The sequence below is a fragment of the Aspergillus glaucus genome (genome assembly GCF_001890805.1).
Source record: "Aspergillus glaucus CBS 516.65 unplaced genomic scaffold ASPGLscaffold_9, whole genome shotgun sequence".
NCBI classification, from domain to species: Eukaryota; Fungi; Ascomycota; class Eurotiomycetes; order Eurotiales; family Aspergillaceae; genus Aspergillus; species Aspergillus glaucus.
Window position 1 is genome coordinate 1,135 of NW_019170461.1, and position 26,211 is coordinate 27,345.

The 26,211-nt window shown below is 47.8% G+C and overlaps 14 protein-coding genes across 14 annotated transcripts in view; 6 read left to right on the forward strand and 8 right to left on the reverse strand.

Moving 5' to 3' along the window:
- The window catches only part of ASPGLDRAFT_1446187 (uncharacterized protein), a 679-nt gene extending 387 nt beyond the window's left edge, over positions 1–292 (reverse strand). The window contains exons 1-2 of the mRNA XM_022541823.1: positions 275–292; positions 59–216 (exon numbers count right to left, since the gene is read on the reverse strand). Of these exons, the coding sequence (XP_022401169.1) occupies positions 59–109 (51 nt within the window). The 5' untranslated portion in view covers positions 110–216; positions 275–292. The remainder of the gene's footprint in view (positions 1–58; positions 217–274) is intronic.
- Positions 1–1,526, reverse strand: ASPGLDRAFT_1446165 (FAD-dependent oxidoreductase). Its single transcript, XM_022541822.1, has 3 exons — positions 1,093–1,526; positions 693–1,037; positions 1–627 (listed from the first exon to the last, which is right to left on the reverse strand). The coding sequence occupies exons 1-3, from the start codon at positions 1,141–1,143 to the stop codon at positions 316–318; spliced, it is 708 nt and encodes a 235-aa protein (XP_022401170.1). The 5' UTR covers positions 1,144–1,526; the 3' UTR covers positions 1–315.
- A 397-nt stretch (positions 1,527–1,923) lies between these two features.
- On the forward strand, positions 1,924–2,830 carry ASPGLDRAFT_46372 (uncharacterized protein). The gene has a single exon (XM_022546433.1). The coding sequence runs from the start codon at positions 2,331–2,333 to the stop codon at positions 2,592–2,594; it is 264 nt and encodes an 87-aa protein (XP_022401171.1). The 5' UTR covers positions 1,924–2,330; the 3' UTR covers positions 2,595–2,830.
- Positions 2,831–2,861: 31 nt separating this feature from the next.
- On the reverse strand, positions 2,862–4,123 carry ASPGLDRAFT_46373 (uncharacterized protein). Its single transcript, XM_022546434.1, has 3 exons — positions 3,970–4,123; positions 3,279–3,911; positions 2,862–3,236 (listed from the first exon to the last, which is right to left on the reverse strand). Exons 1-3 carry the CDS (start codon positions 4,042–4,044, stop codon positions 2,904–2,906), a joined length of 1,041 nt encoding a protein of 346 aa, XP_022401172.1. The 5' UTR covers positions 4,045–4,123; the 3' UTR covers positions 2,862–2,903.
- A 356-nt stretch (positions 4,124–4,479) lies between these two features.
- Positions 4,480–5,600, reverse strand: ASPGLDRAFT_25178 (uncharacterized protein; the record flags this gene model as incomplete). The annotated part of the gene is made up of 3 exons (XM_022543452.1): positions 4,480–5,285; positions 5,333–5,538; positions 5,581–5,600. The coding sequence occupies 3 exons, from the start codon at positions 5,598–5,600 to the stop codon at positions 4,480–4,482; spliced, it is 1,032 nt and encodes a 343-aa protein (XP_022401173.1).
- A 1,230-nt stretch (positions 5,601–6,830) lies between these two features.
- Positions 6,831–7,607, forward strand: ASPGLDRAFT_125730 (uncharacterized protein; the record flags this gene model as incomplete). The annotated part of the gene is made up of 1 exon (XM_022540586.1): positions 6,831–7,607. A coding segment is annotated over one exon (777 nt), but the record flags the coding sequence as incomplete, so codon positions are not given.
- A 702-nt stretch (positions 7,608–8,309) lies between these two features.
- ASPGLDRAFT_46375 (uncharacterized protein) lies at positions 8,310–9,539 on the reverse strand. The gene is made up of 3 exons (XM_022546435.1): positions 9,427–9,539; positions 8,580–9,367; positions 8,310–8,531 (listed from the first exon to the last, which is right to left on the reverse strand). The coding sequence occupies exons 1-3, from the start codon at positions 9,530–9,532 to the stop codon at positions 8,502–8,504; spliced, it is 924 nt and encodes a 307-aa protein (XP_022401175.1). The 5' UTR covers positions 9,533–9,539; the 3' UTR covers positions 8,310–8,501.
- Positions 9,540–11,250: 1,711 nt separating this feature from the next.
- Positions 11,251–13,168, forward strand: ASPGLDRAFT_1516097 (uncharacterized protein; the record flags this gene model as incomplete). Its single annotated transcript, XM_022542269.1, has 2 exons — positions 11,251–11,267; positions 11,713–13,168. 2 exons carry the CDS (start codon positions 11,251–11,253, stop codon positions 13,166–13,168), a joined length of 1,473 nt encoding a protein of 490 aa, XP_022401176.1.
- A 1,460-nt stretch (positions 13,169–14,628) lies between these two features.
- Positions 14,629–15,264, reverse strand: ASPGLDRAFT_25182 (uncharacterized protein; the record flags this gene model as incomplete). Its single annotated transcript, XM_022543453.1, has 1 exon — positions 14,629–15,264. The coding sequence occupies one exon, from the start codon at positions 15,262–15,264 to the stop codon at positions 14,629–14,631; it is 636 nt and encodes a 211-aa protein (XP_022401177.1).
- A 2,811-nt stretch (positions 15,265–18,075) lies between these two features.
- On the forward strand, positions 18,076–19,929 carry ASPGLDRAFT_1516103 (uncharacterized protein; the record flags this gene model as incomplete). The annotated part of the gene is made up of 3 exons (XM_022542270.1): positions 18,076–18,750; positions 18,783–19,310; positions 19,381–19,929. 3 exons carry the CDS (start codon positions 18,076–18,078, stop codon positions 19,927–19,929), a joined length of 1,752 nt encoding a protein of 583 aa, XP_022401178.1.
- A 1,394-nt stretch (positions 19,930–21,323) lies between these two features.
- Positions 21,324–21,667, forward strand: ASPGLDRAFT_46376 (uncharacterized protein). Its single transcript, XM_022546436.1, has one exon. It carries the CDS (start codon positions 21,360–21,362, stop codon positions 21,573–21,575), a length of 216 nt encoding a protein of 71 aa, XP_022401179.1. The 5' UTR covers positions 21,324–21,359; the 3' UTR covers positions 21,576–21,667.
- A 442-nt stretch (positions 21,668–22,109) lies between these two features.
- On the reverse strand, positions 22,110–23,001 carry ASPGLDRAFT_25185 (fungal specific transcription factor domain-containing protein; the record flags this gene model as incomplete). The annotated part of the gene is made up of 3 exons (XM_022543454.1): positions 22,110–22,595; positions 22,640–22,726; positions 22,804–23,001. 3 exons carry the CDS (start codon positions 22,999–23,001, stop codon positions 22,110–22,112), a joined length of 771 nt encoding a protein of 256 aa, XP_022401180.1.
- An 864-nt stretch (positions 23,002–23,865) lies between these two features.
- On the forward strand, positions 23,866–24,952 carry ASPGLDRAFT_148339 (uncharacterized protein). The gene is made up of 4 exons (XM_022541961.1): positions 23,866–24,265; positions 24,313–24,401; positions 24,451–24,601; positions 24,653–24,952. Exons 1-4 carry the CDS (start codon positions 24,001–24,003, stop codon positions 24,832–24,834), a joined length of 687 nt encoding a protein of 228 aa, XP_022401181.1. The 5' UTR covers positions 23,866–24,000; the 3' UTR covers positions 24,835–24,952.
- Positions 24,953–26,013: 1,061 nt separating this feature from the next.
- Positions 26,014–26,211, reverse strand: part of ASPGLDRAFT_25187 (uncharacterized protein) — a gene marked incomplete at both ends in the record, with an annotated part of 923 nt that continues 725 nt past the window's right edge. The window contains one exon of the mRNA XM_022543455.1: positions 26,014–26,087. Coding sequence (XP_022401182.1) covers positions 26,014–26,087 — 74 coding nt within the window. The remainder of the gene's footprint in view (positions 26,088–26,211) is intronic.

Here is a 26,211-nt window from a genome sequence, read left to right on the forward strand (position 1 = left end):
GAAATATACAGTCAAGTGGACTGGTTACAATGATCTCACTGAAGAACCAGCTGCATACCTGGAGCATGCCCGAGAGATTATTGCCAACTATCATCGCCGCTATCCCCATAAGCCTGGGCCTAGCCTCGACGGAGCTCGGCCTTGAGGGGGGGAGTACTGTCACGGTGCCAGCCCGTGATCTATGCACGTGACTAGGCACGTGACCCACAGAGATATCTGTCTGCGCCAACGCCGATTCTGCTGCAGCTCTTCGAGCTGCGTCTTGTCTATGAACCTGTAGATAGCCTGACCGTAGCTTACCCTGTTCGTCAATTCCTAATATATATCGCTACCTGACCCTGCACCCTGACAAAAAGTATCTGTTTCTGGGTGCGTACCCATGAAATAAAGTGGATCGACGTGATCTTTGAAATAATTGACTTGCTCTTCACTCATCGTCAGGGCACAACCCACAGCATTGATAGGAAGGCGATGCAGTTTGTGGGTTGTGGGCGCGAGAAACTTGCGAACGATCGAGGTCGAACCATCTGCACCCACTAGGGCATTTCCTAGAACAGTAGAGCCATCCGTGAACTCGGCTCGGATACCACCCTTAAATTTCTCAATGTTTACAAGTCGTTTGCCCCACTTATATGCGAGTAAGCTTCAGGTAGACAAGGATAAATAGAACGAAAGGAAATCTTTTGACTAACCTTAATGTTCAGACCCTCCATGAGAGCCCTCCGGATTCCGTCCCGTCTCAGCCTAAGCCTCTTGCTTTCTGGAACAGACTGCTCGACTTGTCCCGTCGCGCCGTTAATCCATGGGACTCCGCGGACTTCATCAGGACCGATAGCAGGATTCACCTGTGCCTCACAAACGCGGTCATAAATCTCTGGCAAAATATGCGCTTCCCATGTAATCAAAGTGGAGTGGATGGAAACACCCCATCCTTGGTTGCGAACTTCCGGGAATTCATCGCGCTCAAAGACTGTACAAGGTACTCCGTGGCGACGAAGGGCCTGAGCCAGCGTCAAACCGGCAATTCCTGCTCCGATCTACAATTTGTCAGCACGGGATTCAACTTGTCCAGTTCATGACTTGAAAGCATACAATGAGGACGCCCTCGCTTGTGGGATGTTTTGCTGAAACATTGGAAGACATAGCTGTTGGTTTGATATTTCTCCACTATGAGACAGTAAATTGTAGATTTTTGCCCGGCACTGCGGCAGGTTTTATATGGCTGTTTCTCTGACTGTACGTCATTTTTCCCGACCACTTAGTAAGTTAGAAGAGAAGGAGCACGGCACAGTCTTGCCGGGCGAGAATGAAACGTAAATTTGTCTTCCCTGAACAAGCCGGGCGATTTTTTAGTTTATATACTGGCTGGTGGACCGGGTCCACATCGAGTGCAGATCCTCTCTCCTCATTTCCGTACTCGGGATTTTCAAATGCCGAGCTCTCGCGCGGTCAAATCCCGAGGTCTATGATTCCGCTGACTAATCGGAAGGCGGAAGTTGTCCACAGGTGTCTGACTCCGAAAAGGTCCCCCCCCCCCTTACTGCAACAGAGCAATTAATTCAAAAATTGGATGACTTGAATACCCCGAGCACAACCGCAGCCTCAGACATAGACCTGGGCACGGGCCACCCACGGCCGGCTGGTACCCATAGTCCGCTGGCTATCCTGGGGAACTGTGATTGGTGCTTGGCAGATATAAGCGGAACGCCGAATCATTGCTGCTCCGGATGTAGGGTCTAGATCAAACCCTTCGCCTCCTTTTCTCAAATTTTATGAGCCGGCATAATGTGCATAATTGCATTTATGATTGAGTCTTATGAGAATCAGTTCGTAACGCCCATGGGAACGGATGCATCGCACATAAACTAGTCTACTCCGGCAATGTATACAAAACCTTCGGATATCTCTCCGGGCTCATGTTAACCTGATATAATTCTTTATTTCTTATTTTGCTTTTATATCTAATCGATTGTTCTCTACGATTCTTTTGAAACTATCTAACTCTGCTTCTCCTTGAGGCGCCCATCTATTCCCTTTCCCCCCACATGCCAGGGAATTCCATTCCTATCTATATATTTTCTCAGATACTTGTCACCTGTCATGGATACTCTGCAGAAAAAGTCCAATTCAAATCATTCAATATATAGGAAGAAGACAGCGTCAGAAACAAAACACCAGACCTCGAAAAAAAGCCAACACCTGACGCGGAACTATTCCCAGAAACAAAGCTTAGCCGCGGAATAGAAGGCTGGGACGGACAAGATGACCCCAAAAACCCACAGAACTTCTCCGCAGGCAAGAAATGGGCCTTACTCGCACTCATCAGCACCATGAATCTGATCTCCCCGCTTGCCTCGAGCATGTTCTCGCCCGCCATTACATACATGGCAGCGGAGTTCAAGGAAACCAATGAGACGAGATTGTCTTTTAGTGTCAGCATTTACCTCCACAAAGCACAGTACTGGACAAATGAGAGCCGCAAATGGTGTCATGACGTGGTTGTCTTGAACATCAAAGGCCGCTGGATTGTGCAACGAGAGATCTACGAGAGTGTGGATGTTGCGAGAAGCCTCGCGATACGCGGCGCAAACTGAGCCATGGACATTGCACTTCTGCCTGTGGCTGTTGCATCCGCACGCATCGCTTTGATTCGGGGGAGTTTACTGACATTAAGGATTATTCGTTTGATCTTATTGCCAACAATAGCCCCTGCAGTGTGCAGATTAATTTCGCATACATCTGGGGCCTTGGAGTGGGAGAATAGAAGTATCTGTGAGATGGCGTTGGTAAGATAGTTGCTTTTTGCTGTACGTATGCCTTGTATACAGACTCTTTCAATTCAGTTCTTATTACATTGCTATCCCCTTCACCAATGTTTCGTTGTAAATGTCTATATACAGTCGTTATATACACTCCGCTGTAGGATAATCGACATATCCAACTGAGTTATCCTCAAACGGGCCAAAGAGCTTGTTATCATCCCACATTGATAGCTTCAACCCTTTCTTCAATCTCTCCACCAAGTCAGGATTACTACCGAACAGTCTTCCAAAGAGTAGACCATTGTATGTGCCTGATTCCACCACTTCCCAGCAGTTTGTATCGTCGAAGCCACCACCAGAGAAGAACGGAGTGTTGCCGAAGATAGTACGGAATTTGTCTAGAGTCACTCCCAGTAGGCCCCAGCTGCGAAGGATGTCGTCTTTGTACTCGTAGCTGTCGAATTGTTCGAATCGCTGACTGGTCAGTATACGTCATTATATAAGGGGGATACATACCGGCTCTATAAAGCTCACATAGGACAACTTCAAATTCTTCTTCAAACTCTGGCAAAGATACGACCATGTTTCAACTCTCTGCTCACTTCTGTTCTGATTGAACAGTCCAAACGGCGTCAATCGAATAGCCAGATTGTCCTCGCCGACCGTTTTGGCCAGTTCGTCCATCAATTCAAGCACAACCCGACAGCGGTTCTCCACGCTTCCTCCATATTCATCAGTTCTTTTGTTAACATTGGTGCTTAAGAACTGCTCGAGAAGATAACCATTTGCGCTGGTTACCTCGACCCCATCGAATCCGATTTCCATGGCTGTCCGTGCGGCCTTGCAGTAATCCTGGATGATCGCTTTAATCCCTTCGATAGAAAGTTCAATCGGAGGATAATCAGCATAGCGGACACGCTCTGTCTCTCCCACTGGAGGATACGCATAAAGATCCGTAGGAGAATCCCACGGCGTGGCTGATGCAGACACTGGCGGTGCACCGATCATCTGAGGAATTGTTGCACGGCCAGCATGCCAGAGTTGACCATAGACATATCCTCCTTGTTCGTGAACGGCATCAACGACCTTCTTCCAACCCTCCGCTTGTTCAGGAATGAATAGCCCAGAAGAACCGGGCATTCCACTACTCTGTTGTATATTAGCAGATAATTCTTTGCCTATCAAAACATCTTTAGAGTCAGCCCACCTCGAGAGTGATAGGAATAGCTTCACTTATAATTAACCCTCCTTTAGTCGCTCGCTGGCCATAGTATTTTGCCATCAACTCTCCCGGATACCATACCCGGTTTGGGTTTTCCGGGATGCTCGTGGCATTCAGAGGCACGCCTCTGTTCCGGGTAACTGGTGCATGAACAATACGATGCTCCAGCCTGATCTTTCCATTGGCTATGTCCAATGGTTTGAATAATCTCGACGACTCTCTGTTCATTGTTTCTGCCAATGTGCTTTAGTGGATCGAAAGTTGAAATGTGTGTGCGGGGTATTTTATATGGGATTCTCACGTTACACAAGCTACCTCATCTTTCAGACATCTTCTGGCGCTATATTACCCCTCTCTTGAAGACTCCATAAGTACATCCCCCCACCAATGAAATGTCGCACCTCTGCTTTGGTGTCCGCATCCTAGCCTCTTTGTGGCATCATTGCAGCTGATGCTTTGTAGACATTGCTTCATTCCCTGGTACTCCTACTATAACTACTCAGCCAAACCCAACGCTCTTGCCTCTCCTTCAACAATCCCCGGAACCTCCTCCAGCATACTGGGCATTGTAGGGTTCCATCCAAGCAGTTTCTTTGCCCTAATAGAAGTCCCCCTGCTATTCGATCCCCACATGAGCAGTCCATATCCAAGCGTGTCTCCCAACTCCTCATCCTCTCCAAAGGGCGTAAGCTCGGTAGTTGGAATATAATTCTTTTCATACGCGGCCTGCGCAATGGCTCTTTCGACATCACCCCATACGTACCATCCATTCTCGGAGAGATAATATCCCTCGTCGTTCCAGGTTGCGTTTCCCCCTCCTGCTGCTGCTGCCTCGGCGAGGGAGAGGAAGAGATCGCTGAGATCCTGGACGTGGACTTGGCTCCAAAGATTCCTCCCTTCGCCAACGATGATCCCCTTCTTTCGTTGGAGGACGGCCTTAGCAAGGAAGTACGCCTGGATGCTGGTCTGTTTGGTAGGGCCACGACCAGGGCCATATACCGTCGGAGGAGAAACGATAGCCGTTTTGATACGCTGCGGATCGACTCGACCAACTGCGATAATGGTTCTCTCCACGTCAATATGGAATGCATCGTCAGGGAGGTTAAACAGCTCGTCAAGTCCATCCCAATCATTGTATTCCTTTGTCCGCTCAATCCCGTACGTCTTTTCTCGGGTATCTTCGAAGCTAAAACTCGCCGTTCCAGACGCGTGAATCACCCAGCATGGTCGATCGGAGGTATGGTAAGCAGCGCCTTTGGCGATCGCTTTCGCTGCCCCGACATGGTCGCAGTCGGCGATTTCTATAATGTTAGTATTATACAAGTAGGTAGTTTGGTGGGGAAAATACGGAAGACAATGTCTGCATTCTGGACCTCCTCTTCGATGACCTCGGCCGAGTCAAGGTCGCCGCTGACGATTCGGACTTTCGGATACTCTTTAGACAGGATGGCTGCCTTGCCGACGTTTCTCACCAAGGCTGAAATATTCCAATCCGGATGAGCCTTTGTGAGAACATACAGAAAGTCACCGCCAACATAGCCCGTGGCGCCGGTTCTAAGTCGTTAGACAAGATATAATGCTATGAAGAAGACTTACAAAAACACATTTGGAGCCATCGTGAGTCAGTTGCAGAAGAAATGAACTTTCAACTGATTCAGTGGCATCCCACTATTTATCTGCCTTCCCGAGCCCCTCCCGTCAACGGATCCATTTCCCTGTCTATTTTAACGAGAGAGTAGCCAATGGGAACACTCCCTTCTGATAATGCAACCAATCAGTCTACGTGGTCGTGTTTGCTTAATGCCATGATACCAAGAGGTGGGCCTGTCGCTACATCCAAGATGGTGTACAAGAGGCGGATCATGGCCCAGCCAAGATGGGGGCCGAATTACCCCTCACTGCACTGTCGGATATCCCCTTTAATAATCATCCCACATTATCGTCTGCTGGATTCATGAGCGTTGAATGTTCATGATGAGTGTCGGCAGCCGTAGAGGCCATTCAATATCCAAGAGGGAATCGAAAATGAATCGTCCTGGTAGTTGCGGAGTGAAGGCACTGACTCAATCGTGGTGAATGGACTTGGTTCTATATAAGCCCACCTCATCCATCGCTTCTCAATTTCTTCTCTCTCTCACTCATCATCAACTCTCTATCGGAGGTCCCATCGAGCCATCCAAGGTCCATCCCATTGATTCATTGTCGTTTCATACTTTTTTTCGTTCCACGAAGATGGCAGCCATTCCCCGGAGTCACAGGCTAGATGGCATTGTCTACGAATAGAAAGCAATATGGTAGATCCTCCCGTCCATCCCTGATCAAGATGGTTATTAATACACTCATCTCACAGATCTCGAGTCCTAAGACGGGTTGATTTCCCCTGGCCTTTACTGCAGAGGCTTAGGGATGCTCTCGACCATGGCGGGATTTCCTCTTGCTCTCGGACCTAACAAGACCCGAGCAACCGGTCATGAATGAACATAACAATCAATCATTCTCGTTAATAACGCGGGAGATGAGCTGTTTTGGCAAAAGGAAAAGGTCGACAAATGGAAACAGACTGTAACGGATGAATATGGTACTGAGATAGTATCTAATCTCCTATGTCTGTCTCCAAATGCCCATTCGACAAGCACAATGGCTGGCGTGATCGAGTGGTCCCCGAAAAGCATCTGCGAGACTTTTTTTCGGTGACAGGAAGTCAATGGTCCCCGATAATCGATTTCCATCAATAGTCAAGGTGCTGATGGACCGATACAATGACAGAAGATAAAGTGGACAATGTCAGTCCCTGATCACAGCTAACGGTCATGTCAAGAGCCTTCCCGAATGGCTTCCTCTGCTGATATCTGGCGCCGACGACATTTGTGCCGTGGTACCTACTTGTCAACCGAACTGTGATCTCTACGAACATCATGATGTTCTTTTGGGAAGTGGCGGGATTCATCTGGAATGCCTATTTCTACTCAATGCTCATTGTCTTCTGGCGTCAAAGTGTAACGAACGCGACCTACATCAACAATATTTACTTTGTCGGTAGCACGATTTGGATGCTCATGCTCGGGGTGGCATGTCGTTACTACGGCCACATCAAGTACTATTCACTCACCCTCGGGATCCCAGTCGTCATGCTTGGAACGGGCCTTATGATCAAATACCGCACCAAGGAAACTGATATCCGTCTCGTCATTATGTGCCAAATTATTGTCTTGATTGGATCAGGAACCATGTATCCCTTTGAGCAAATGACGCTCATGGCAGTCTCGCCCCCGCAACACGTCGCTGCTTTACTCGCGGTGGAATCACTGTTGGCATCTGCTGGAAAAGCCGTTGGCTCTGCCATTGCATCGGCCATTTGGACTGGAGTATTCTCTGACAGACTGGCCCGATACCTGCCCAAGTCTGCTCTACCGGACCTTAGTACCATATACGGAGACATTGACACACAAAGCTCGTTCGTTGATGGAAGCCCCGAGCGACTGGGTGTCACTCACTCGTACGCTGACACCCAACGGATCATGTTGATTGCTTCGACGTGCCTGTACGTGGTGACGTTCGTGGCTGTTCTATGCTGGGAAGATATAGATGTGAAAAAGATGAAGAAACTGACACGCGTTGCGTGAGTTTGCGATGTGCGAATACTTGATGGGTTTTGAGGCGGGTTTTGAAAACTTGAGAAAGTCCGCAGTCATCCATTTGGCTTATTAAGCAGCAAAGCATCGAAATATCTCAAATATATTTATATAGGCATATAGAGCATATATAAATCTAACTATATTCAAAATATAAGTCCCATAGGCCCCCTCGTTGGGGAGTTATTCACTAAAAACTAAAAATCGACTGTATGTATGCGTGATGTATGAAGCCGAAATATATATCTATATATCTCCATCGACATTCTACCCAAACCACCACCCACCCTCCATATAGATATCGATATGTATATATATTAATATATAGGGGTATATGATGGATATTTAATAGATATTTAATAAGAAATTGATATATTTACTATATAGATGGCTTGAAATATCAATATACAAGCTGAGCATGCGATGGTAAGGGTGATACTAAGTGGTGATTAAGCACGGAGACTAGTTAGCCATATATGGCCTAGTACCTTCCTACTTGGGCTCTAGTGCGGCTTTTGCGGCTTAATCCGCGCGGCGTGGATGTAGGGCACCCTCCATCCGCGCCAATCCGCGCCGAATGCAACTCTAGTTATGCCATAAGCAGATGTTCATGATAATACATTCATGGTTAGAAAAAATACAAAAATATTTAGTGCGTTCAATAAAAATTGTGTTACTTTGTGGTTTGTATTAGGCTGTGGCAACCCAAACCCCTGGAAAGAACCGGGTACATCAATAAAATCAAAATTGAAGACATGTTTGCTAATGTCCAAAAACCCCGGAATTTTCTGAATTGACCATACACCGAGATCTAGTCTGCTTTCTCTCCCAATAATTTGAAACGTATTACACTGGCCCTGGTCTGTGACGGAGCTTGGTCAGTGATCAATAATAGATAGGAAATTGGCCCAGGAACTACACAATGAGTTAGCGCGCTTCACCTGCCAGGTAAGGTATACTTACTTGCATCGGATCGTTGAATCGGAGTCCAACATCCAGATCGCTGATGCTTTTTATGTCGCTCTCCTCCAGATCAAAGTCCGTGGAAGTTAAATTCAGACTCATTCGTTCCACGTTGGTACTTCTTGGAATGACTGATATGCCACGTTGCGTCGCCCATCTGAGAAGCACCTGTGACGGTGCCTGTCGAACCTTTTCGGAAATCAAAACTATAGTTGGGTGTTCCAAGAGTGGCAAGACGCTTTTTGAGGCTGTCTTATCGATTTTCGGATACGACAGTCCCCCAAACGATGAGAATGCAGTGACCACAATGCCGTTCTTTTGCGCAAATTGAACCAATTTTTCCTGGGTCAGGTATGGATGATGTTCAATCTGTAATGACGCAGGCGGAATGCGTGCATAACGTAGAAGGTCCATCAAGAGAGAGCCCGAAAAATTAGAAACTCCGATTTCTTTGACAAAGCCCTGATCCACCAGACTTTCCATTGCCTGCCAGGTTTCCTGGATACTGACCATATCGGGTCGCACTCTGGTTCCCTCGTGATACCACCCAGGGGGGTACCGGACGGTTGGCGAGACGTATTTCAGGGCAATGGGGAAATGCATCAAGTACAAATCAAAATAGTCAACCTGCCAGTCCGCCAACTGTTTTGCGACGATTTCTCCCACTCTGTGCGCTTCATGGTAGGTGTTCCAAAGTTTAGAAACAATGAAAAGATCCTCTCGTCTAACCAGTCCATCTTTGATTGCGCGAGCAACACCTTCACCGGCTCCCGCTTCATTCCCGTAATCTGTGCGATGTTATCAGCGAGACAATTAACAACTGATTATTATGTGGTTGGAACAGTACCGCAAGCACCATCGAAGAGCCTGTACCCAGATTTGATGGCATTGTAAACGGCATCGGCACAGGATTCATTATTTATTCTCCATAAGCCAAATCCAACCAAAGGCATCTGCGCACCGCGACCAATTGAAATGGATTTCATCTTGATTGCGCGCACGGTTGTATGCCTAACACGGATAGTTGACTTTACTGTCAACTTCGACAGAATGTAGTTTATAACTCTCCAGAGTGAAAAGAGCAAGTTTCCCCTTTTTGTGTTTGAAAGTAGGGCTGGAAACGACACAGTCAGTAAAAATCACGCTTTCCCAAATACGGTCCCCGCGCTTGACTATATGACGTGGACTGATACATAGGAAGGAAATTTTTAATCGCGCACTACCGCTTGGAACATTTCATGATGCCATTACGCGGCAGAGATTAGAGTGTCACTCGGGGCGGGCTTAGCCCAAAAGCCCGAAGCTGATGGCACTATACTCTATTAGGTAACCAGGGAACGCACTAACTAGTTAATCTAACTATGGCTAGTAAGTCCAGTATCTTTTGTATTCCCGTACATCAACATATCGACAAGGCATAGAGTGATCGGTCGCAGGCCATATATATTGATATCTATCGATTGATTTATATAGATAGACATAGATATAGATGATGTTGACATGGTATAGAACAATCCGTGTGGCCTTGTATTGGGGTCAAACAGGCCATATTTGGGCATGCCCAAAAGCCCGCGGGGCGAGCCCTTTGGACCCAGACCCGTAGCGGGCCAAGGACCCTTGACCCAAAGCCCAGCCCGTTGGGCTTTGGGGTTCGGGGCGGGTCTCCGGGTCGTCCGGTGACACTCTAGCGCCGGAGATACTGTAACCCCGATTCTGAACTCCGACCTCACTTCATCTTCGTTGTAATCAAAATTTGCGTAGTTACGTACTCAGTTGGCCTTGTTTCTCTGCTTCGTTACCTTATCGATCTTACTTGTTTACGGAGCCTGGCTGGGGCGATATACCAAGCGGCACATCACTGCATCACTGGACAGACCCTAGGGGTCATTATCGATATACACCGACGACGAAGGACACTCAGGCGAGTGCCCTGAACTGAGACTTAGCTAACTAAAACCCTAGGTTACGATACGAGAGAAGCCAGGTTGTGACGCTTTCTTCCTGGTCTGCCAACCTCATAATCTTGCGGCCCATATGAAACGTCGGAGATGGTTCAACTCATTTTGCCTTAGTTTACTTCCTAGTCTAGATATCAATATTATTCGTTTTATCTGCTAGTTTCCGAGCCCGTGACACTCACCACAAAGCCCAGCCCTGTCATCTTCCCCCATTCCAGAACTCCATGAACTCCATACCTCCAAATAGAGAACGCCCTAAGATACCCCAGGCTTGCAGTTACTGCAGGAAAAAAAAAAAAAAAAGTGAAATGTCAACAATCGAAGAGAATGTTGACCTGACACATGCTAATTCTTCTCCCTGCAGGCGACGGTGCTGTGCCTTGTGGAAATTGTTTGGTATGTCAAAATCAGAACGCATCAGTTGGAGCAACGTCCTAACACATATTGGGTTCAGGACCATGAACAGCAATGTAGTTACCCTCTATTACAACGAAGAAGTCGCAAAAATCGCAGAGAGCGCGCGATACACGGCTGTGCGAATTATTATTATTATTTAATGGGAATCAGGCTATGGCAAGGAACGACATCGACGATACTATTGTATTCTGTGTCTTGTTAAGGGCTAGGCCCGGAAATGCTAATGACTAGCTTTGACACAAAAGATTTCGTTGAAGAAATATCGGACGGATGCCCGATCGAGCGGCTCTAAATACATGTGTGCGCAGTGCGGGTAAATAGTTCCTCTGATAATCTCTCCGTCTGGTAGCCTCTCCGCTTGACTAGACATATCGCTTATGCGACAGGCGCAGCCTGTGACATGTCTGTCTGTGTAGATGGATGAGGGTGGATCTCCTCTATCCGGCGGTTGTGTGTGGGCTCGCTAGTGCGGGCCAATCAGGAGCGGGGCATATTGGAGCCTGAGGCTCTCCAACATTTAATCAAGTTTATTGTCCATACCGAGCCCTAGAGCTATGATAGACCATTATTCGTGGACTTGAGGCCAGTAGCTATTCTACAGTCTCTTATCCCTATAAGTTCCTGAGGCGCTAGCCCCCTTCTACAATTTTTCTGATCCCTTATCCTCGCCCCAAACCGCCTGTATGCGCAGGGCTTTCGAGCACAGTGCTCTCCTTGTGTTCCAGAGCAGGGTGAGTGTGGCCTAAGCTGGGATTCAGCTTAGGCTACCCTCCCTCCATTGGCCTTGACAGCTTCCAGGAAGCAGATGTTCTCGGTATATCTAGGCCATGTACTAAGTGGAATTTTGCCGTTAGGGACATCGCTGAGTTGCCGAGACGCATCAACCAAGCGTTTGAGATAGCGACCAGTGGTCGTCCAGGCCCAGTATTGATTGAACTGCCAAAAGATATTACTGCAGGTATTCTGCAACAGCCTATTCCTCAATCAGATGTCTTTCCGCCAGACATGGCCATACAGCACTCTCGCCGTGAAGAATCGATAACCACAATAAAACGGGCAGCCAAGTTGATCAACATTGTGCAGCGGTCAGTTCTATATGTCGGGCAAGGAATTATTGTCAGTCCAGAGGGACCAAAGCTTCTGAAGGAGTTGGCAGACAAGGCGTCGATTCCAGTCACTACAAGTCTTCAAGGACTCGGGGCATTTGACGAAAAGGACCCCAAAGCATTACATATGCTCGGGCTGCACGGGTCCGGGTATGCCAAAAAGGCAATCCAGGAAGCTGATTTGATCATCGCCCTAGGAGCCCGGTTTGATGACCGCGTGACGGGCCACGTACCTAAGTTTGCGCCCAAAGCTAGGAAAGCTGTTGAAGAAGAACGTGGCGGAATCATCTATTTCGATATCAGCCCCAAAAACATCAATAAAGTCGTTGACGTAACAGAAGCTGTAGTGGGCGATTGTACAGACAACCTTCAACTCTTAATGCCGTTCATTGACCGTACGGAGCGACCAGACTGGCTTGCGCAAGTTGCGGAATGGAAGACTCACTTCGCCTTCTCGGCATACCCGCAAGGTGAAGCCTATGGACTCGTTCAACCGCAAGCCTTCATAGAGCGTCTGAGTGAGCTCGTGGATCCAGTGAAAGATCGCACAATTATTACCACTGGTGTGGGTCAACATCAGATGTGGACCGCGCAGCACTTCCGATGGCAATATCCCCGCACGATTATCACTTCTGGAGGCCTTGGGACTATGGGGGATGGACTACCGGCGGCTATTGGTGCGAAACTCGCCCGACCAGATGCTCTTGTGATCGATATTGACGGGGATGCGTCATTCAACATGACATTGAACGAGTTGTTGACGGCGAGCCAGTTCAATATTGACGTGAAAACAATCGTCCTCAACAATGAGGAGCAAGGCATGGTCACGCATCTTCAATCCGTGTACTATAATTATCGCTTTTTCCACAGCCATCATCGCAATCTTGATTTTGTTGAGGCGGCACGGGCTATGGGCGTCCAGGCTGAACGCTGTTCGAATACGACTGAGACTGATGAGAAACTGAAGTGGTTGTTGGAGATTGATGGCCCGGCGCTCCTTGAAGCCATGATAACTCAGAAAGCCATATCGCTCCCGATGGTCCCAGCAGGTCGTGGACTTGATGAGTTTCTGTTTCACGACCAAGAAGCCCCGCCACCTGGGAAATGAAGGGCTTCCCTTGTCCATTCCTGCATTACGGATATTAACACCAGCATGAAATTCTAAGGTTTGCGAATCAAATTATCCAAAATATCTTCTGTTTGTTAGAGGAAATATTGAACAGTAGTTATAGACATGAATTCTTTTAGCCTAATTGGCAAGTGTTTTTTTATTTCTATACCTTGCGCTTTACCAACCCGCGGAAGAAGTCGAAGCTGTTGCTATCGCTCTGCAACTGCCATACCCGTCCCGTTGGTCGATCATTCCACCCCAGCTCTTCGGCTAACAAGAGATCGTAATCACGGGTGATACCCTAGATGCGAGCACGAGCACCACACTCCTCCTCGAGCGTAACGATTTGGTGCATGTGTAGCCAGTCCTCATAGTACATTGCCTCGAAGCCTCGGTCGAAGCCGGTTGCAGGCCACTTCCATTGTCTGCTCCGTATCCTTACATTTAACATATTGCGATTAAAATAAAATGAAAACAAATAATAACAAGCAACAGATAATAAGAATAAGAATTATTATTATCATTTATTCGTTCCGTACTATTTGCCTCATCTCTCTGACCACCGCAATTATCACGATAGACTTGCAACACGATCACTGTTGGATGGCCCTGGCTCACACGGCCATGGTCACCTTTTTGAAAACTCTTTTACCCACTGGGGTCAAGCAAAACCTGCTAGATTGATCGACAGGTATGCTCATACGTTAATCTTGTTTTGAATCAGTACCCAAGCCACAAGGGCAATTAGCCCGCTGGCCTCATGTCGGAGCTCATTTAAATTTTTGTTGAAGGCAGTTGCGAATAGGTACATGACACTTATTTTGGAAAACATTCAAAAAAAGAAACTAGTCTCTTTGTGCCCAATTTACCTATAGACCTAGTCTTTAAAAGACTCCGAAACCCCTAGATGTATTCTCTGGTAGTGTATGATAAGATATTCCATAGGTCAACCGCACCCATTACCTGTTGATAGTGTCTGGGCTGTGGGAATTAGGGACGATTGTCGAGTGTTGATTGGTGAATCTGCTTCCGCACTTGTCTGTAGTTCAAGGCGTTGAATGAAAAGGAGTGGATTCTTAGTGCTGCAAAAGAGAGATAAAAGAGAGCATGGCTATGAAATGGTCAAAAACCAAAGTATTGAGGCTGAGAAGTGGGCGAGCAAGATTTGCGAGATGAAATGCTAGGTGCCGCTAATTGAGGAAAGTGATTAAACAGGCTTCCGTGCCCAAATCATATCGTAACCCCTTCAAAAATGGCCCTACTTTGCACAAGCACAAAAGTTGCTGGCTGGTTGAATATTACAGCCTCGGGGGATGAGCATCAAGGACAGAGGCAGTGAATATAGTGTAAGCGTCGATTAGGTAGTTCATGATGCTTGAGAGCACCAGGACCATTCCGAAACCGAAGGGCACACCAGCGGCGATACTGGCCATCCAATGAACCGATAAGTAATTAGTCTAGGCGAACCAGAACAGACCGATTGGGATAGCAACGGAGGCAATGAGGCAAGAGTTGAGGTGGGCCTCAGGCGGGGCAAAACCGGCATTTTCTTCCTCGACCTTGATGTATCGCTTGTTATCCCAGAGAGAGTAGACCACGGCAATCAACATTCCAACCATGATACCAAGGAAGGCAAGACCACCAACACTCTGGTTCCAGCCGTGGTCCATCTGGTAGACAATAGGGAAGGTAGCAAACATCATACCATAAACGATAGCCATGTACAGCGACAACAAGAACACAATGGGCTCGCGGAACAATAGGATCAAGGGGCGAGACAACGCAAACTTGAACGACTCTTTAAAGGACATTTTGCCCTGGTCAATCTTAATTTTGCTTCTATAACTGTTGCCGGTGATCTTAGAAAGCTGCTCTGCATGGCGGCGAAGGAGCACAGGCGCGTATGTCTCGGGGAGAAGCAGACCACCAACAATCCAGACGGGCCCTGACAAGATAGCAAGGAAGCCCATAATCCATTTCCAGTCCTTGGCCATTCCCATATATTCACCGCTAATAAGAACGAGAACCGGTCCAAGGAAAGATGCGGAGGCGAAAAAACTCATGGCCATGCCTTTCTGCTTAGCAGGAAACATTTTGGCGATAATCCAAAAGATTTGGCGAAGAATCGAAGAATGATGAGAGTCCAGGCGTTCTTGGAGCCGCACATGCCGGCGTTGAAATCAGTCAGGAAACAAATCCCTAGGAACTTGTAAAACCTTAGTCTTGACAGCAAGTAAGTTCTCAGCGTTCCGGAATGCAATTTTCTCCAAGTCCTCCTTCGTAATATAACCACTATTCTGAATCTCCCCAATAAATGCGAGTCCTGTCTCGTTCGCTGAGAAAGGATTTCTCCCATATGTCCAATGATGATTTTCACTTTAGGGAAACGGTCGAAGAATCCGCCGGCGAACATCTTCAAGATGCTCAGCGCAGTCTCCGAATGCCATCCCCAACCAAACGCACCCAAAGCCAGAGCAATCGAGTCATTATAGTTCCCCTTGTTCGATTCGTGGAAAAGCTTGCTCCAGCGAATACTAAATAGAATTTTAGCTACTTTAGATCCAGGTGGCCTTTTGATGGCACTGCATTGTCCATGCAGCAAATCTTCACCAGAGGGCAACTTTGAGAGGTTGGGGTTGGTCACCGAGGCAATGTGGGTCACGCTATGAAGTGTAGTCTGGAGTGTAACAAAGTCTCCCGGTTTTTCACCAACCAGATCAACACCAACATCACTACCACCAACTCTCCACTTCTTAACTTCTCACACCCTTCTGAACCTAATTCGTCAGACTCACCAGCCACGTCTGCCTCTCCCAGACCCAAAGTCGAGCTGGTGTCCGGTCCTCTGGCGTCATTGGTGATGGAGACCTCGGAGGCGCCACCCTCTCTGGGCAGTTTCTGGCAAGAGGAAGTAGTGGAGACGCTCAACTCGAGCACAAACCGTCAGCAGAGCGTTGAAGGGGACAGGCAAGCGGACTCTATGTCCGAGCTTCTTGGCTATGATAGACAGGCAGTTGGGGAGTCCAAATCTCAGTCAGGATGAAAACACAACAAGGAAAACCAAACTGGAGCCGGGACCGGATGGGTGGGATATAGACGAAACGCTAGTAAAAGACCAGAAAACAGGGTCTTTGGAGAAGGCGGCTCTGAAAATTGTTGGTGGAGTATCCTTTCTCAGTCACAACTACCCTTCATGATCGCCATCTTCCTCCTGCTTCTAACGTTCATGCTACAATTGGTGTATATCGTTAATATTTTGAACGGCTCTAGAAACTTTCACACCACTTCATTGCCAGGGAAGGACCCAAATTTCACATGGGTTTTTTTGCACAAAATACTATACGCTGCGACTTTCTTCAGGCCAGAGACACTTGGCTGAGATGACCGAATCTTGTATTTGTAGATGGAGGCAACCGTTGAAAATAGGGCTAACTGCTGGATGGCCACGGAAATAAGACGCCAAAGGTAGGGGTTACATTGAGAATTTCCTTCACGCTGGAAACCTCTGAGTTTCCAACGACCTTGACTTCAACATCCCTCGAATTTTCAACAGCTCCCTAAAAGTGCGCCTCATTCAGCCTCAGGATATACAATGGTCCTTGCGCATCGTAAAAGATTCATCCCTAATTGGTTTACTGTCAAGCATTCGTGAGTGTATAAACGGGCGCGCATAAACAGGGATTTCAATAACACCCTCAATCTTTACTACCCTCGATATCTGGTTTGGGCTCTAAATCACCATCCGAGTACCTGAAACAGAAATCATTCTGGTACGGCAGCCCAGCAGATGATGCTTATGTTCGCAAGCATCTAGGCGACTCATACGAAGCCGCTAAAAGCGGAGACCTCGACACAAGAAAGAGCTCTGGCAATGGTGGAGGCGCATTGGCTCTAATCTTGCTGCTTGATCAAGTACCTCGAAATATCTTTCGCGGGAAGCCACAGACCCCAAAGCCGCATCTGTTGCTCGGTTCATGGTCAATCAAGGCTTGGATAAGACGCTGCCTACAATTTAGCGACGATATCTTTATTCACCATTCAGTCATTCCGAGTTGAAGAATCAGGAAATGTCAGTGAAATTGTTCACGGAGTTGGGCGACTCTTATCATTTGCATTGGGCGAAGGACTTTTGTGAGCAAATTAAACGCGATGGACGATTCAAGCATCGGGATCAGATCCTTGTACGATAAAAATCTACACCGTGGAAATGAATGCATGGATAAATTTTGGGGTCGCAGACGTTGTGGTCTCAGTTTGCTGTGCGGAGCCTCTTTTCGTCCGTGGATATGCCTCCGTCCGTGGACCGAAATGTTCCCCGCCTTGGATCCGAGAACCAGCTGGTTTGATGTATGTTAGAATGATTTGAAAGAACTAATAGGCCGCAGACCATCAGCGCTCCAGGGATTGCGTCTTCCGATCCTTCCTAAAGCGCTTTCCAAATCCATGCCTGATGGGCCAATTCGCCCTCATGCTCTTCTCACGCTACTTTGATTGAATTTTATTGGCTTGACATATCGGCGTCTGTGTTAAAGGTATTCTCACTGTCTGGGGCATATTGGGAATCGTTTCCTATAATGACAATATGCGTGATGTACCCTGTTCCGAGATTGGACGGTCCATGTTGATGCCAGCGCGGGCTCGCGGCCACGTCGCCATGATGGGCGGGTCGTTCGGCCTCGAACTCAACCCGGAGGAGTTGCACGAGGATGAGAAGGCCGCGCTGCCTGGTTTGATCCAACTGGCCGAGAAGGCCAACCCAATCGTGTTAGAGGGCGACATGTGGCGGCTCGCGCTGCCGGAGGAATCCAATAATAGTATTTTCTGTACAGCCATCGATATGTCTCGTAACATTCACAGAGCATCCATCCTGAATCATACACCTTACAGAACACCCAGCCTGAACAATGACTACCACGCAAAAAATCAAATCCCGATTCCCCGACCTCAATTTTGTCAAGCCTTTGCCAGTTGAGGCGCACCCCAGGTACAAACCATTCGGGGTCAAATTCAACCCACAACATTTCGTCCTAACGAAGGGCCATGTTAAAGAGCCCGGAAGGAAGCACATGCTCGTCGATTGCATCGTTGACCGCGACACACCAATCCCATTACGAGATGGGCTTAACGTGTACGCCGACATCTACCGGCCAGTCTCTTACGATGAAATCAACGTCCCTGTGGTGATTTGCTGGAGCCCTTATGGAAAGTCGAGCATCAGCCTTGATGGTATTTGGCATCGCTCGGGAGTCCCCAAGGACTGGACTTCCGGATATGAGACATTTGAAGGCCTGGATCCCGCAGATTGGTGTAGACGGGGGTATGCAATTGTGAATGTCGACGCTCGTGGCGCTCAGTTTTCGGAAGGGACCTTCTTCTTCTGGGGCGAACAAGAGGCCGAGGATATCTACGACACCATTGACTTTTTGTCGAAACAGTTGTGGTGCAATGGCTCCGTCTGCATGGGCGGGAATTCATACTTGGCAAAAGCCCAAGTCAGCTTCGCCTCTAGACAGTCCCATCCCGCCTTGAAAGCGCTGGCTCCCTGGGAAGGATTTACCGGCAACTTCTCCGTCGTGGCGGTTTTGCAATGCACAATACCTTCATGTCAAAGTACCAGTGGGGAGTCGCTGGGAACCATGAAGTACAAGACATGACCCAAATGGTGAAAACCCATCCGCTTTTCGACGAATACTGGGCTGGAAAGTATGATGAAGTCGAGAAAATTAATGTCCCACTTTATCTGTTGGGATCTTTTGCCAACCCATTCCATGTCTACGGGTCCTTTGACACCTTTCGCCGCGCAGGTTCGGCAAAGAAATGGATGCGCGTTCATGCCAACTTCGAATGGTATGAAATGTACGAACGCAACTCCAATGATGACTTGCAAAGGTTCTTTGATCGCTATTGCAAGGGGATAATGAATGGCTGGGAGCAGGATACGCCACCTCTGCGATTGTCTCTTCATGGGTGTGGATCTATTCCGAGCATCGTGGAAAGACCAGAGACCAGGTTCCCACTCCATCGACAAAGCTTAGAAACATATTATCTCGACGCTGTAACCAAAACACTGCACAAATCTCCACTGGACAGAGAATCCTTTGTTTACCATGATGGGCACGGCCTCGAGGCTTCTACATCTGTACGTTATCCGAACTTTGTTTGAATTCTTGGTTTTGTCATTTGATCAACGAACTAACAACAATCAACAGGAGTTTACCCTAATGTTCAATGAGTACACTGAGATCGCCGGCTACGCCAAGGTCCGTCTCTGGATGTCCTGCGAGCAAAGAGATGATATGGATGTTGTCGTTCAGCTCCGGAAGATTGACAGTTGCGGGCAACTTCTTGAGGGGGTCAACTTCCCGTGTCCAGTGCCAGAAAGCGAAGTACCAACTGCTGACACCTCAAAGCTCTTTGGCCCTCAGGGATTCCTGCGAGCTTCTTCGTCTGTGTCGCGTGACCAGACACGGTCAAGCTCAGATGGACAGGAGGTCTTTTATAGACACGATCGCGAGGAAAAGATTTCACCAGGAACTATCGTTCTGTTGGAAATCACTCTGTGGCCTATGGGAATGGTTTTTGCAGCTGGTGAAGGAACCATGCTTCGCGTCGGTGGTCACTTTTTGAGTGCGCCTTCGGTTGAAGTGATGAAGCCTCAGGAATCCGACGATGAAAATGTGGGCCAACATTATATACACACGGAAGGAAATCATGACTCGTGTCTTGTACTTCCGGTTGTTGCAGAAAGCAGGCCGTAAGCCGAAATGTTGCCCTCGGGCTTGGAAAAGGCGAGGAGGCTTTTGAGTTTATGAGAAAAGCGACATTCAACATCAACGCGTGATTCTGTTTCATTTGCATTGGCCGTTGGCTTTGATATATTATTGAGCAAGTAAAAAAAAATAAAGCTATGTAAATCACAAAACCGATTTCCATTATCTAGACTTTGGCTTGATTATTTTAGGGGCGCTTTATACCTTTATAATAGAGGGACCTCCCCAATAGCAGTGGATCTACGCGTCCAATATTTCTCAACAAATCGGACAGGATGCTCCAAGAGACATTTAGAAAGTAGATTGTCTTACCGCAGCAGGAATTAAGGTTCTAAATGCTGGATGATCATGGCCGTACTTGTAGCTTTTTGGCTCTCCCCAGATGCAAAGAACTGGGTCAATATGCTGTGGGTACTAACTTTGGAGTGCAGATGCGTTTGCAGCAGCATTCCAAACCTCATATCACTTATTGATATACAGCCCTATCAGGGAGGAGCTAATCCCTAATCAAGAAACAAAATGAATAACTTACAGAGACCCGAGTCGGATAGATTTCCATACCGTCATTTGTTCGGTAGACATTGACATGGAATGAAATCGACAGACTTAAGACGCTTGCTTGAAACAGGCAGTCAGCGCTTCGAAATGATGGCACAAATGACCAATGAGGCAAACATAAAAGAGTGTGCGGGGCATAGTTTTCGTCCGCGGTCTAAAACATGACCGTGCCGAAGCCCTTGCCGAGAATAATGTACTTCAGGTCGGAGGTCGGGCCTACATCGTCCGCGGACACCGATTATTCATAATCTTGCGATGGCAAACATGCTGCTTCAGTCCAGGTTAAAAAGGGGAAGCATTCCGCACATAGCAGTTGAAAGACTCTACAGACCTTATAGTCACCTATACTCAAAATCCCGTGTGTTTTTCAATTATCATCCCTCGACAAGATGCCTTCTACGCCCTTCACCATCGACATCCGCCAAGGACCCGACGCAAAGTGTGAGACCAAAGACCTTGAAGCGGCATTCGCACGTCGATCGATGATGTTGGTCCGACGCCTGCTAGGCGAAGATCGCCTGATAGGCCTCCTTCGCGGCAAAACGGCTGCTAGCACCGAATACTGGAGAACGGTCTCTGCCGACTCAAATGGAGAGTGGAAGGCAGCGCGCATCGTACTCTCTCCACGAGGGCTCACCTCAAAGGACTTCATCGACTGGTTCCTTCCCGCAGAAGGCGGCATGCTCCCAGAGCAGGAAAAACTTGCTGCTCACCCCGAACATTGGGTCGTTCGCCCTGGAACAGAGCCAAAGACAATGACTGTATTGGAAACTTTAGGCGAGAAGCCAACTCTGTTTTCGCTTGTCTTCGATGTGGTCCGTGCCGATTTTGTTAAAGACGACCCGACCTTTACCACCAAAATGACTGCCCGAGGCTTTATTGAAGGAGGCATCCAAATCATGGAGCTGTACCACCAGTTTAAGGATCACGCAGACGGTCAAGGCTTCGATGTCGACCTGGCGATCTATTTCCCGGCGGCTTGTGGAGAGGATGTTGTTGAGTGCCATCGCCAGCATTTGCTTGTCGAGTTCAGCAACTGGTCTAAGCAAGCCTATGAGGCTTCGAAGTTGGCATAAACGAGTTCATGTTCTCGTGGGTTGATGTCCGAGAGCAGCCCACTTTTCGAATCTATCTTGACAACTTAGATTGTTTGTATATAATGCATCGTATCCTGTGAGGATTTTATATATGCAATTGGTGATTCCTGTATCTATGTGTTTCCTTAGCCTCAGACACATCAACCTCTAGAGCATAGAATAGTAATGCATTTCCAGATAAGTTTCAGATCGACTGCATTCAGGGAGTGGCCGCTCAAACCAGACTGCAGGGCTAACGGGCCGGCCTTGGTCCACTATATACGAACAGCTATAAATCATCAAGGTTCTTCGACCGGCCCAGGCGGTTCCTTTCGTCCGTGGAAACATTTAAGGGTATGTTATAGCAAGTCATCATGAATGTCTTCAACGGAGCACGCAATTCTGTCCCATTGCAAATTCTGCGCGTCGAAAGAGGGCTCGATTGACATATTTGCATCGAGACTTGGAGGGGGGAACTGCTCGTTTGTGTTGAAGAAGCCCAGCCCTGGCAGTAGTTGGAAAGACCAGGGGCTATCAGCCTGCGAAGAATGTGCGTTGCGTCTGCACTTTCCCGAGAAGTAGAACATGGAAAGCTATCTGGCGTAGATCAACGCCGTTCTCAGTTTCCCGAAGCATATCATTCAGCGAGCATAGCGTGGTAACGCCATTGTGAGCAATCCCAGAGCCAGAAGTGCCATGAGGCTTTGGGTGCAAGAGCTTGATGACTTGTCCCACTTCATTACTGATCTTAATTTTGTCGATGCCCATATCCAAGAAATGGATGGAGGACGACATGTGGGATATGAGAAGAAGGGTAGCTGCCGCGGTGAAAGCTTGCAGATCCAGCATCTCGGAGAGAAAGAGCCCTGGAGGAAGCCTCCGACTCAGAAATTGATATAATTGCACCAGTGACTCACATGCATCGACGCAAGCCAAACAGCTAAAGAAATCTTCACCGTCTGGGCCTTGCCGCAGGGTCAAAGGCAGATGAACCCTCATGGCGACATAATAGTGTAAGAACTGGACGATATGATTAGGATTGACACCCTGCGCACCATGCACACCTCCTGATCACCAGATCTCTGGGGTTTGAGAGGCGAGCCACCTTGAGCTCTCCTGAAAGCTTCAAAGCAAATGTGCAGACTTCCGTACTGGATCCATGTAACGTGTTCAAATACTCCAGATGTTAAATATTGTTCGCAATATCTGTCAAGCGACAGAGATATACCTGGTTTTGCACGATGCCATCAATTGATACCGAGTGTGTCGTTGCTAGTTGATGGCGGCTAGTGATTGGAGAGAGATTTAAAATCATCCCTAACAGTCTGTCTGCGGCACATATCAAGTCCCATAGCTGGGACTTGCTGGTGTGGCCTTCATCATCACCAGCCTCAGTAACCGTTTCAACCTGTGCGACTTGAACCATATTGGGAAGTCCCGTCAGCTCCGCAATCGCAATAATATGTCGTAATTTTACCCATGCATCATGGATATTCCCTCAGCCTATTTCACTGATGCGATTGTCAGTTGGTGGTGCTGGCAAAAATAAAAAGAGACAAAACGCTCACAGCCTAATGATCTACATGGAAGTTGAAAGCCCTTTGACTGAGCCCGTCAACCTATCCACACCCAGGGCATCCGACGCAACCTCCGCCTGCTGGCTCGTCATGTCGGTACGCCTGCGATCATTGCCGGAGCCACAAGCTTCGGTGTAACCGGGGTTTGATGCTTACGACTGATAGTCCATGCCAGCGATGCTGAAAGGCCCGCGCCAAATACACTATTGGCTCTTCACCTCGTACCGGCCTGGGTCGGGATAAGCCACAAGACACCAAGACACCACGTCCCGATGCACAAAGCAAGTGAAAAAACTATGGCTGCTCTGTCCCCATCACCTTTGGTTGTACTGCTTCTGCGATCTCCTGATCTAACTTTGATCTTACATTTGCCTCTCCAGTTTTGAAACGATGCTCTGAATTCATTAGATCGCCAGATCTGATGCTAGTCCTTGTTCGTTGGATACTCGGATCGACGGCGTTAGTGAGAAGAGCCGGCATTGAAGGATAAGTATCCTGATGCACAGATGATCCAAGCATTTCGACTTTCAGTAATCAGAGCTGGGTGTGACTATCGGTATTGATCATCAAAGAACGGTCGATGGCTCTCCCACTCGCATCTTTTTGCCGTTTGTGTTGAGCATGGGCGAGCCTGTTCAACAAGAACTCGAATCGGGAAGTGACCAAAAACGATCGTCAAGCCTCCAGGGTTTCGAAATTGTCATCATTGTTACAATTATTTCAATGGTGTTATGATACAATTCTTGCATAAATGATGTCAAACTGACAACTACATGTCTTCATTCTCGATACCATTTCTACAAGCATAGAGCATTTGACTCTGCCACTTCAATCGCACCAAAGGCAGAATGTCGCTCTTGCCACAGTGCAAGTTAATTCCCCGAGTGCTTTCATACCAGAAAAGATCCATCCAACATTCTACCCGGACCAAAACTGCTTCGCAAACCCCAACCGAAACCCAGAAACATAGATTCGATGCGACCTTAAAGATTCCCGAGTTTGGAAGGAAGTATGCCTCACACAAGCCGGTGCGGAGCAATCTGGTGTTTTCGTATTTCATGGTCGGGACGCTGGGGTTGATCTCGGCAGCGGGGGCCAAGGCCACTTTGCATGGTATCTATTCCAGACCACGCCTTTCCGAGGTGACACTAATTGAGTAGATTTTTTGGTCAACATGTCTGCCTCGGCGGATGTATTGGCCCAGGCAAAGGTCGAAATTGGACTTGGAGCGATTCCCGAGGGCAAGAATGTACGTGTCTCAGGATGCAATTGGTAGCGGCATGGGCTAATGAGACTAGGTGATTATCAAATGGCGTGGAAAGCCTGTATTTATTCGTCACCGGACACAAGATGAAATCGACGAAGCTCGCAAAATAGACTGGAAGGACCTCCGCGATCCCCAGCCGGACGAAGACCGCGTACAGAAGCCGGAATGGTTGGTCATGCTTGGTAAGTCGGGACAGTCGATTCCAAACAGTGGACTAGGTTGACAAAACTTAGGTGTGTGTACACATCTTGGGTGTGTCCCAATTGGCGAGGCAGGTGACTATGGAGGCTGGTTCTGTCCGTGTCATGGATCCCATTACGATATCTCTGGACGGGCGAGGAGAGGCCCTGCGCCATTGAATCTGGAGGTCCCCCAGTATAACTTTGCAACAGAGGATAGTCTCATCATTGGTTAGGTGGGACCGAAAAAGGATCCGTCATAGAAATATTCATCAACGGTAATTTCGAATTGTCTCTATTTTGATAGCAACAAGGAATGAAATGGGTACAAATAACATCGAACGAATTGGTAGCATGGTATGATACAGCAGAAGAAACGAGCAATACGGATAATGGTAGGGACCAAATGGAAATGACGATACGTGCTGAGGCAGCCACTGTCTTTTCAGTCATGATCGAAACTCGGATTCGGCATCATCGCGAGGTCCAACGTCATGGTCCCCAACGCCGGTTGGATATTCTCCTTGAAAATCGTTAATCAAGAGGCTTCACCGAAAGCCCGTACATATCGGCCTTGCCTTACCGAACTGAAAACGGTGGTGCATTCATCAACCACGATAGTTTCAGCGTACAAGAAATAGGATATGAACCGGAACGTACAGGGCGACGAAGGAATCGAGTACATTTTGTGGAGGAACGCCCCCCTTTGACAAACTCGATTTGTCTCTAATCGGTACCCAACACCTTCAAGTGTACCCTCACGTCCACTTGGCAACGTAACGTCTTGGGTTTGATCAAGGAACAATTGACCAACCCAGCATTTCACGTCGACGCCGTACTTCAGTTTGACCACCCGGTTGTCCGATTTTTTAGAAGTCTCCAACCGACGACGCGGCTATCAAAGCAAAGAGGCGGGCGTCGGAGTAGTGGCATATCTTATGTCACCGCTGGCGATTCCGGACATTGAGACACATGAGAAGAGTATGCAGAGAAATAGTTGTGTATGACGGCTTCGAACTTCTTTCTATAGTATTGTAACTTGTAGAGAGACCTTTATACGTATTTTCGCCGGCTCTGCGCTAGCCCTAGGGCAAAATTGCTATTCCGATATCGCATTCTTACACTATGGCTGCTCAAAGCGCTCTTATGACTTGAGACACCCTAGCACCTCCGCTTCTTCATACTGAAGGAGAGGTGCGGTGCGGTGATCTAGATGCAACAGTTTTCATCGAAAAGGCCCAGATATTATCGAAGCAAAAGAAGGGAAATGAAAGTGAAAAGAGGAAAAAGAGGAGCAAGAAATGTTGTGGTCGACCAATCCATTTACTATGTTTAACGAAAGACAATACAAAAATCAAAGACACAAAATTATATCCAGCTGGACGTGCAAACAGAAAGGAAATTAGAAAATTAAATTAAAAGAGCGCATCTCCTTTGCTCGCCATACCCAACAAGCCTTCCGGAACTGATGTCGGAAGTCGACTTCCATCTGTTTTGACCCATCAAGAAGCACCCATTTAGTTGTGAGCGGGCTTAGGCTTGGGGGCATCCTTGGGGTCCTTCGGGGGAGGGACGTCGCCACGCTTGTGCTGGTCGTGGTCGTCCTTGGGGGG